At 34.8% G+C, this 11,484-nt stretch overlaps 1 protein-coding gene across 1 annotated transcript; it reads left to right on the forward strand.

The window, feature by feature from the left end:
• The first annotated feature begins 1,732 nt into the window (after window positions 1–1,732).
• On the forward strand, window positions 1,733–11,026 carry LOC115991620. Its single transcript, XM_031115438.1, has 5 exons — window positions 1,733–2,938; window positions 4,406–4,488; window positions 5,767–5,878; window positions 8,428–8,480; window positions 10,515–11,026. Exons 1-5 carry the CDS (start codon window positions 1,912–1,914, stop codon window positions 10,656–10,658), a joined length of 1,419 nt encoding a protein of 472 aa, XP_030971298.1. The 5' UTR covers window positions 1,733–1,911; the 3' UTR covers window positions 10,659–11,026.
• The last annotated feature ends 458 nt before the right edge of the window (window positions 11,027–11,484 follow it).

The raw sequence follows: 11,484 nt of genomic DNA on the forward strand, positions 1-11,484 counted from the left end.
AAACCAATGTTGTGTCAACAACATTGGTGGTTGGTCTCTTCCTTATTTTTTATTATTTTCTTCTTTTAAGGTTCCTTCTTCAAAAGCCTCTAGCTGACTTTCCCGTTCTTGGGGGTTCTAGAAAGCTGACTTTTGTTTTTTCATTCTCAAAAGCTTCTAGATTCCACTTTTTTAGACCCATCTTTTGACTACTTTCCCTTTTATCATTTTTCTCAAGTGAGTTGATTTCTTTCTACCAGGTTGAAAGATCCCTAGCCACATTCTTTCATGGTTCTTCTTCTTGGGTTCCCTGAGATACCAGAACCTTACTCATGAGTTGTTGGTTTCTAAGCCTTCTGATTTGTTTTTTGCATCATTGGGTGGCTGATAGGGACATATTTATTCTGGTTCCTTTTGTTTCTTGGCATGCCCCCTTGAATTGTTTTAATCCCAACCTGGTTTTACTACATGTCCCGAGGATCCCAGTCTTTTAGGAATCCCCAGGTATCCTATCCCAGTTCTTTTCCTGGGCTCCCCAGTGATTTTTCTAACCTTTGAGAACTGGATTGGGCTTTTTCGTTCCTTTGTTTCATAATTTTCGAAACTTGCTCATTCATGGATTTGGGTCCCTCCTTATGGACCCCTAATGGGTTTGGACCTCTTTTCCTTTTTTCTTTATCGGAAGCCCAAATGTTTTGCTTTCCTAGACTTCAATCCTTTGCATTGTTTTGGGCCTTGGTTCAACATTGTGATTTTTTGGACCTCAACAATCCTTTTTTGTGTTCTACAATACAACAAAATTTAAAACCCAATAGGACTTGTAATTTCTTCTATTTGTTTCACATGCGAATCATGATACGTGGGTAATTGCCAAAATTAGTATATCAACACCAGAATTTTGTTTTTGTCCCATAGTTTTCCATTGTAGTAATTAAATTCCTTTAATAATGAATTAGAATATCAAAAATAAAAAGTTTTATATTCGTTTTTTTTACAATTTCTTCACAAATATTATGATTACTATAGAGTCTAGTTGTTATTGATGGACTAAATAATAACTTACCACTTCAATATAAAATAATATTATAAATAATGTTTTATTTGCATAATTACTTTTATTTTTATTTACCTTAGTTGAGTCTATGACACCAAATTTTTGAGAGCTGGATGGTCGAACTGAAAAATTAGTGAGTTTTTCACACAGAACAGGAGTATAGGGTCTCGTCTGAGAGCGGATAAGGTACTATTATGGTTATGCCCAGGTAGGGAAGTCACATTGGCCACCGCCCTATGCTCAAATTTTTTCTTTTTTTTTTGAGAGCTGGGTGTCAATTCAATTCATTTGAGCCCTCCATAACATTGAAAAGAGAGATTGTGAAAATAATATCTTTAAAATTTTCTGTGCCTATATACTTACATTTTTGGTAGAATTCTTCTAAAAAAAACATTTTCGGTAGAATACTAGAATCAATAAGTACCTTAATAATGTTGTGCAAATCTGAATGCCCTAGCTCATTATACCATAGGTAATTCATAAAATCTCAATCCCTTCATCCCTTGTATTATATTTTTAATATATTAAATTGTTATAAAAAAATATTAATAGTTTTTTTTAACCTTTTAATAAAAAAAAAAAAATTGCCGTTTGTGTGAAAAAAGGAGGAGAAATTGATGCCAATTGTTGGGGAATGGAGTCCAAACAAAACAAGCATTGCTAAACTAAACTAAAAGCCCTAAAACCAAAGGTACCATTTGTCATCAATCGCCATCTTCATTTGCTTCTTCAACCTTAAAATATAAGAGAAATATAACCAAAATCTCGCTTTAATCCTGGGTCCCACAACACTAAACCCTCACTCTTCAGTCTTCGTCTTCTTCACCTCCCAATCTCAATCTGAAAGCCCTAAAACCCCTTCACTCTCAGCTCCTCCCATGGCTGCTGCTCTTCAACTCAGACCAAAACACAGAACAACCCTTCACAACAACCCTTCTCTCATCCACCTATTCTCCTCCTCCAACTCCTCCACTCCTCCTCCTCCTTCTCCTCCAGACCCCACCACTTCTGACCAATCTCAATCCTCTTTTACCTCCTATTTCTCTGATGTCAAAGCCAGCCTCAAACACCAACAACAACAACAACAAAGACCCACTTCCCCATTTTCACCAAGGAACCCCACAAACCCATCATCAAAACCTTCAAACCCATCTTTCTCTAAGCCTTCAAAAGTCGCTTCCCTCGAAGAAATTCGCAAAAACCTCTCCGAATTTCGTTCCCGATCCGCTGTTCCACCTCCCACCATTCAGCCCAACAACTCTAACTCTGCACCCTCCTCTTCCTCTCAGCACATTTCATTTCAAGAGCTTTACAAAAGAAATGTGACTGCCAAGGCAGCAGAGGAAAATGCTGCCAATAACACCACTGACTCCGCCCTCGGAAAGCTGGGTGCTGGTGCAGGCGGCAAGCTCTCTTTCGATGCGATTCGTGAGAGCTTGCGGCAGCTCCGATTGACAAATGATTCACCCCAGAATGAGAGGAGGAGTGGGGATCCCATGTCCTTATCGGCATTTAAGAATAGTTTGAAATTGAAGCCCGCGCCAGATTCTGCCCCGGTGTTTGGTGGGACTGATTCGCTGCCAGTTTCGGTGTTTGGGAAGGAGAGGGAGAGGAAAGAAGGGGAGAGGGAGACAATGGCGATGAAGACAGAGTTTGTGAAGATGTATAGCTATGGGGAGTTGGGGGAGAAGCTGAGGAAGCTCAGGCCTTCTGTGCAGGGGGGGAAGAAGGAAGGGGATTCGTTGGGCTTTTCGCTCTCCGAGTTGAATGAGAGGCTGATGAAGCTGAGGGAGATGGAGGAGAAGGAGACCGAGTCGAGGATTGGCGGGGTTTCGTTTAAGGACTTGAGGGAGAGCTTGGTTTGGCTAAGGTTGACAGAAACTGAGAAGGCAAAGAAAAATTCGAGTAAGTTTAGTGGATTTCGATTGAATTTTGGTGAATTGCTAGTTTTCTTAAAGTATGTTTTGCTAATTTGGATGGTAGATGATAGGAGAATGTACTTTCTGTTTTGGTTGCTAACTGGACATTTCGAATACTTGGTTTGCAATAGTTGGCATTTGGATTTGAGTATAAAAAATAATGACAAATTATTGATGAAATATTATAGTTCTCTGATTCATTCTTTAGAAAATTAGAGAAAGAATAAGAAAGTGATACTTTGGATTACTTGATCTTGTGTTAATATATCACCCCCTTCCTGAACCCCTGAAAAGATGAAGACTCTATGAACCAAAAGCTGATTTTGATAGGGAAATGGGGGTGAGGCATGGGGGTTTGAGGTTGTCAAGCAAGTGGTGTCTGTGCAGTGTATATAAATTGTGCTTGTTTTGATGTTGTACTTGGATTGTTGATGATAAAAAGATATAGCCTCTGTTTTGATTGCTGAGATTAGCAGCTGAAAAGGCGTTTAGTCACTGATCTTTGTCCTACTTGTTAAATTTTACAGTGTTCTCAATACCATTTTAGTATACTATAAAATATTATTTGAGTGTTCTCAGTTCAGTTATCATCTAGAAGCCACAACAACAACAAAGCTTTAGTCCCAAATTTTTTTTGGTTGGCTATGGATCCTCAACAATATTAGGTAGAGTTGGCCACATGAATTCTTTTCCTCCATTCTATTCTATCCAAAGTCATAACCTCTACATTACTTTCTAAATTGACATGTCCTTTTTTAACTTCTTACTAATATTGTTTTTGGTCTCCCTCTACCTTTTTTGTTCCCTCAACTTGAATCATTTCACTCTTTGTAACTAGTGCACTAATTGCTCTCTTTTGCACATGAATCATTTAATCTACAAGCCACTTATCCAAAAAGAAAAAGTTATCATCTAGAAGTCAGTCCACCTCAAATTATCAAATTGGAAGATTTTAAGTGATAGATTATAGATTAGTCTCCACTTTTGGCAGTATGACAACAATTTAGAATCCTTTGCCTGGTTGTTGAACAAATTGAGCTCTGGTTGCTGTGTGGTTTAGTTCTTTCTTTCTTATTTCTGATATATTAAACACTTTTCATACTAGGTATGGCAAAGGTTCTTTTGAACTCTTATAATTTAGCCAAGGTACCTAATAAAAAATGGGCTCAAGCTAGATCTTTGGGTTTCTCACCTGGTTTTTTCCAAAGCAAAATGTTGCTAGTCAACTAAAAATGGGCTCAAGCTCATGCTTATCAGATAACTTTTTTCTTTTCCTTTTTTAAAAAATATATATTTTTACTTTCACATAATACTTGTTTGAATGTGTCTAATGTTGTGGAATATCGCTTTTTAAAATTGTTTTGGCGGATTAAATTTTGCCAGCTTTAACTTGTATGCATATGATACAAAATCTATATTCATAATATTTATTGATTCTGATCTATTTTTTCAGTCCAGAGACTTGATATCTTGGGTCAGTTAGGCAGAACTCCAAACTTTATGCTGCAACCTCCAAAGGAGCATCTAGTTGAAAAGGCAAATATCCTTCTCTTAGCTTTTATATTCTTGAATCTCTATTTTTGGTTGAATAAGGTGACTAGATCAATCATTATTTTTCATTTAAAAAAGTGAAAACTCTCCCATGCATAAATTATTGGAGCACTAGATGATAATGTTGATGATAGGACCTCCTAAAATGAGATATCCCAAATCCATTCCCTAAAGTTGTTCTCTAAATTCTTATTGATGTTTTAATGTGGAATTCCTTAAGAAGTAATTGTACTTGTAGTTGTAATTTCACTTGTGGTTTACAGTCTTCAGCTCTTGTTAATAAAGAGAGAATTTGCAAAACCTATATGTTTTTGCTTGAAGACACTGTGTTCAGTGGTTGTATAGTAATGTATTTTGTAAAACATTTTGAGGATAACTTTTTCTTTAGATGGAAAAGAATGAAGCTTTTTTTTTTTTAATAAATAATTTGATTTTATAAATTTTTTATAGGTGAGAATATATTTATTATAAAGAGACTACGGGTTTGTTTGGGGTCTGTTTATTTTGCTGAAACTGAAAAATTTTCGTTGAAAGTACTGTAGATAAAGGTAAAAGTTAGTTGAAATAGTACAATGAGATTCATAAATAGTACTAAAAAATGTAGAGGGGCTCATGAATAGTAGTAAAAATAAACTGAATAGTAAAATAAGCTAACTTTTTAAGCTGGAGCCAAACGCACACTACATATGTTGGAAGGGTTCATTATTAAGTCAATTTTTGCTTCATAATTCAGATGGTATGATCTTGCATAAATGCAAACTCTTCATATGTTTGTGACTCTGTTGTTGCATTCTTAAAATTAAGAAATTACAGTCTCTGGTATTACTGATAACTGAAATAAACTAGTGTCAGAGTGATGTCTATTGTATCTTTAAAAAAAAAAAGTGACGTCTGTTATCTACAATAGGTCCTTGCTAGACTTCCTTGTACATCTTATCCTTCACTCTGAATATTTCTTTTCCTAAAAGAGCTGGAATCAAATTCATTATGTATTGATTCCTTTATTGGTGTAAACTGTGAATCCTACATGAAATAACTCAACCTTATAGTATTGTTTTTTAATTATGCATGCTTAAGGTCTTTATAGGGTGATTTTTTTTTTTTTGGGTATTCGATCCTATTTGATCCTTCAGAAAGTGCATGTTCTTAAACAGAGTCCAGTATGAACTTATTAATACCTGCATTATTTCAGATGAAGTTACTTTCCTTTAAAAATCTGAAGGGGTTTGATGCTCTAATATTTTTGAAATATGTTTAATGCAGTATTTCCATCCGGATAATATGTCTTCTGCAGAAAAAATGAAAATTGAACTTGCAAAAGTTAGAGATGAATTTAAAATGTCAGATTCAGATTGTGGATCCGCACGTGTTCAAGGTAAAGGGGTTTACATTTTAGTTTCATTACACTTTTCCATCTTGAGAGATTGCATGTTTCTGATCTCTGTTTTTTGGTGCATGTGTATAATCTTTTTCTATGGATGCATGTGTTGTTTATTTCACAAAATTGTATGTTAAAATATACTGCTTTCATCTAATTCTTTTGATTGACATGTTTCTGGCCTTATCTTTAGTTCCCTTTGTGTACATATATATGTACACAGGTTGTATGCATAAGATATCCTAAAAAATTACAACATGAATGAATTACAAACAAAATTATAGAGAATAAATAAAATCTACAAAAGAGCACTGTGATTTTTTTTTTTGGGGGGTGGGGGCAGTGGGAAAGGGGTGTAGCTCTATAGTTAATTTTTTGGAACATATGAATATCTGCTTGTAATTCTTTAAGGAAGCTCACAATTCCAACCTTTCCATTCTCATAATAATATATCTTTTGAAAGATAAAGATCTACAAAAGAATGAGTAGCACTAAGACCTGAAGAATGAGACGACTCATATAATGATCTAGTGAAGTACATCTTCAATTGAACCACCTAATTTTCTTCAACATCAAAGATAGTATGCTTCCTCAGTCCTCACCCTCCATAAAGTCCACAGCATGGAGGGGTTATGTTCCAAATGAAAGAAGCATTTCTCTCCAAGATCCACTAGACTCTGATACTGAGAAAATGTAAGTTCACAAAACATATGCAATATAACAATACAACAGTAAATGGTCCATGGATTTGCCACCGCACCTGCACATGCAACACCAATTTACTATTGTGAGTCCTCTATTTACGAGATCATCACATTTCAATATATTTCCTTAAACTGCTGTTAAAATGAAGAAGGTGACTCTTTTTGATGCGCATCAAACACTCTTCCATAGGCAACTTACATCTCTTAGGCCTCTCAATGTCTCATAATAGGAGTGAACATCAAACTTTCCATGCCCATTCAACCTCCACCTCATTGGACCAGGGCCCTCTTGCCTAGATATATAAGACTACATGATGTTAGAGGAGTCTATTGACTCGAGTTCCTAGTCAGTAAAATCCCTATTAAACCTGACATTACCAAGAGCAACTCTAGTTTCTAGTCATTTAAATCTCCATTAAATGTGACATTTCCAAGAGCGTATATTTCTTCCATTCTATTAAATCTTTGTGAAACATAATATTAAAAAGAAAACCTATGAAAAAGAAGAAGGTTTTGTTATGAAATGAGTAGCAGTTGAGTTGCCTAGCCAAGTAACTATTATCTTAATTATCTTTGAATTTTTCCATGAGGTTGCAAACGTCTATCTGGATCTGATTGGTGTGGTTTATTAGAAGTTGGTGTTCAAGCCATGGGATACCAAGGGTAGTTGGTCATGTTATCTAGACTATTGTTTGATCCAAAAGGATAGAGTGAAGGGAAAGGAAAGGGAGAGGGGATAGAAGGGGACGGAAACCTATATTCCCTTGGGATGCTTGATTGGTTAAAGAGAGAGTAGGGGGGAATGGAATCAAAAAAGTGCTGCACATCTAAAAGAACTTGAAAGTAACATGTTTTCTTTCTCTCATATCTTCCTCCCCACTTCCTTCTATCCTTAAGTTTAATATATCATTGAAGTGCTTTGAATTGAGAGAATGCTGTCATAGAAATAGAGCGTGAAAGAAAGTTTCAGAATGTTGTCTTCCACACACCATAAACAAGTGAATATTAAGCTATGATTGAACAACTATAAGGTAAGCCATGCTGTATAGTATAAAATAAGGTGTCATTAATAATGAGAATGGGGGCCCATTAGATGTTAAATTTGAGGAGACTAGTGACTGTTTATGCTTTTGGCCAATTTGATAGAGATCAGCAAAAGCAACTTTTGATGACTTCTTGGGTTTACCTTTCTTCTATCCAGTTGACATGGAAATATAAAGAAATGTTAAAATTATAGTACATATGAGCAATCGAGCATATGGTTAGACTAGGATGGAAAAAAATGTATTGTTTTCTGAGTTCTGTTGGGTACTGAAAAAGAAATTATAATTGATCAAATCTCTGTTGTGGCTAGGTGGAAGTGGAATATAAAAGTAGGTAGTTAGTAGTTCCCTTCATTGTGGGGTTTTTGATTTTGTTTTTTTTTTTTTTTTTGAAAAATGCATACAAGGTTGTCTTATACTCTGTGAATTTTATGTAAAAATTTCAGCATTTTTTTCTCCTGCTCTTCAATTTTTATGAATCATCTTCATAATGTTATAAAGTTCTTTTTAAGTCATTTGAACCCCTGAAATATGAGTTTATTCTCTCTCTCTCTCTCTCTTAATAATCTGTTCATTGTATGTTTTTTGGCCCTTCTTTGGGAGCAACACAACTTTCATGGAAATGAAAATTCCCTCCTGGTTCTTTTTACTTGGGAGAAGTGAGAATGTTAGTGATCCTTGAAAGTTCTTCCAAACATAATATGCTTGCAATCAGCGTTTTTTCTCTCTCTTTGTCTCTCTCTGTTTTTAATTTTTTTGAGCTATGATTATGGATTTCCTTTATCTGTTTTCTTTGCAGTGGCGCAACTCACAACTAAGATCAAGCATCTATCTTCAGTTTTACACAAGAAGGTGACAATTAAACCAAGTATCACTTTGTTTCAGTCTATTTTAGATTATTTTCATTGTATTATCTATCCAAAAAAAGAAGAAGAGTATTTTCATTGTATTACTTCTTAGTTTATTTATCTATTATTATTATTATTATTATTATAATAATTATTATTTTTAACACTTTTTTGGATCCAATCTTGCATTAGATTCTTTTACTTGGTATTTAGGGTAATATCAATCCTCATATGGTTGAACAAGAAATTGATTATTGCTCTTTACAAAGAGATAGTTATCGACCTGCACTAGTTTCTAATAAATTAGGGCCGTTGAGGAGATTAACATGGTATAGATTGTTCTAGCTATTACTTTTGGTGTATTTTTGGAATGGGGAAAGATGAATGTGAGGAAAGTAGGTTTAAGTTTCAAGAGCTTTACATTGTTGATATGAAATATGACATCAGTCACACTTGGGGGTGTCTGCAAGTGACATACGGCCTCAATGATGGTGGTTGGTGCAGTTGAGAAGTTTTTCAAATCCATCCAAACCGCATCAAGTGTCTACACATTATGTATATGGGATGGGCTCAAATTACACCCATTGTAATTTTTGTCAACGTTATACTTCTCATAACTTTCTGTTAGATGTGTGTTGATAAGTCCACTATTGGATTACATCATCTCCCCATATCCTTTATGCTTGCAAACTAGCAAGATAATACGAGATCAATAACTATCTCATCTATAAAATGCTAAAATCTCAAGTTCTTTTGATTTTAAAAATTATACTTAAAGCATGAGTTTATGGGTGATTAATATGAAAATTGGTGTGTGTATTTGAGGTCTAATGGTGGTGTGAAATACTCAAATTAATAAATGTCAGTGAGCTTATTTTGTGTTAGTATTATTGAAGAAATCACCAAAAAATTTATTGAGTAGTGAGCTCTCATGTTTTAATTCCTTTGTAAATTTTTGTATTGCCTTGGTGAAAAATTCATAAATATTAGAGTTTTTTTATAAGTAAAAATAAATATAAAAAATATGTGATACTTTATATTTGTCACACCTTGGAGATGCTCCCACTCTGAGAAAAGTTTATTCTTAGTGACCAATGAGCTACCACTCAACTGGTACTTCTTTTATTATAATGGTTGACTCCCACTGGGTGCATGAGTAACTTACCAATAAAAGAACAGAAAAGCTAAAACCTCAGTGGTCTCATGTGTCAGCTTCATGTCTATATCACATTACTTTTTTATTTGTGTGGAGAATGGTGAGGCAAATTGAATGTTAAGACAATTAGTTTTGTTGATTTGATCAACATCAAATGGATGTATAATGGTCAATACAACTGCATGGTTGAATTTAATTAAGGAAGTTAAGGTACAACACTGAAGGAGCTATAACCTAAGATTTATTCTAGGGTATTAAAGGTTTGATATTTAAATAATTGGTTTTTTTCCTATAATTAATTTTTTTGGTTTGCAGTGTGCTTTAAAGCATGAGCAATAGTGTTCAAATTTTCTTCATTCACAGCACATTGGACACCAGTGAAAGTTACTATAAATTCAAATGAAACTTTGGATAACTAAAATGTCACTTTTTGCTATACTTATTTGGTGAGCTGACTCCACTAATTGCAATGTTGCATCAAGCCAGCAATTTATGTGGCAAGCCAACAAGCTAGCATTTGCAATGCTGTATGAAGAATATGATATTATGGAACAAGAAGTTATGTGTACCAGTACCAGTCTTGGACTGGCAACAAGCTGGCTATTGCTAAATTGTGTCTTGTTAAAGCTGTGCATCTTATAAATCTGTTTGACATTTTTAATTAGTTACAAGTTGCTGTCGCCTTCAGAATAAAAGTCAATATATTATAGCTGCTTGGGGTGCCAAAAATTAATAGCAAGAGTACTAACAAGTCTACCTTTTAATTGGTTGCATAGTCTCTTAGGCAAAAAAAAAAAAATGATTGCATAGTCAGTACAGTAGGTGCTGTTACTTCCCTTTTTACCTACTTAGATTATTTATTTATTTATTATAATGCTGTAGGATAAGCATTCTATAAAGGGTCTTCAAGCAATGGTGCAGAGGAGGAAGAGAATATTGAAATATCTCCGAAGAACTGACTGGGATTCCTACTGCTTGGTTCTCTCTAAACTTGGTCTCCGTGACAACCCTAACTACAAGCACTAGAATAGTACACAATGTGATCCCTGTGTTTTCTTTGTAAGATATTATTTGGTCTCAGGGATAACCTTTATCAGATGAAAACTAGGCTAGTCAATAAAGTGACCAGCTCTCAATTTCTTTCTTTGTTCTTTCTGTTCTCTGTTTTTGTTTTTGGTGTAAGATCACAATTGTAGTTGGTCTACCTGAGTTTTGGTCCATTCCATATGGGAGTCAAAGGATGTTACAGTTCAGTTTTGATCCAATTCCTAATTTTTGGCTTGCTTCTTCCCTTTTTCTTACAAGCTTGTTCTTAATGTATGTCATTTTGAAGACATTGTTGTTGAATTTTCAAGTTAATGTAACAGCAAAGAAAATCATACATTTCTGTACTTCTATAGTTCTATTTATTTTTATTATTCTAGCTTCCAGTAGACTCATTCTCAAAAAAGAAGCTTCCAATAGACTCTCTCTCTCTCTCATATATATATATATATATATATAATGCCTGCTGTGGTATCTTCACCTCACCCGGGAGAGAGGACACCACTTAATCCAATCATTAGTTTTTTTTTTTTTTTTTTGAAATGGGAATGATTTGGCATTAAACCAAAACAGAAAGGACATACAGAACAGCCTGCAAAGCAGGGCAGAAACAGCAATTACAACATATCAGAGTGAATAAAAGAAGCTACAAATGGGGGCGTAACTCCCTTCCAAAGATGCTGAGATCTGGTTTCTCTGGCATGTTGGGCTAACTCGTGGGCCACAGTGTTAAAATTTCTGCTTAAGTGTTTGAAGAGACATGTCTCAAAGGAGTCACTAGACTGGAGAATTCCCTCGATAAAATGCC

Source organism: Quercus lobata, chromosome 5 (assembly GCF_001633185.2).
Source record: "Quercus lobata isolate SW786 chromosome 5, ValleyOak3.0 Primary Assembly, whole genome shotgun sequence".
In the NCBI taxonomy this organism is placed as follows: Eukaryota; Viridiplantae; Streptophyta; class Magnoliopsida; order Fagales; family Fagaceae; genus Quercus; species Quercus lobata.

Excerpts from the sequence above, each read along its gene's own strand:
- LOC115991620 (XM_031115438.1), top strand. The coding sequence starts at position 1,912 with ATGGCTGCTGCTCTTCAACTCAGACCAAAACACAGAACAACCCTTCAC. Across the intron at positions 4,489-5,766 it reads AGGAGCATCTAGTTGAAAAG|TATTTCCATCCGGATAATAT; the intron begins GCAAATATCCTT and ends TGTTTAATGCAG. Across the intron at positions 5,879-8,427 it reads TGGATCCGCACGTGTTCAAG|TGGCGCAACTCACAACTAAG; the intron begins GTAAAGGGGTTT and ends TTTTCTTTGCAG.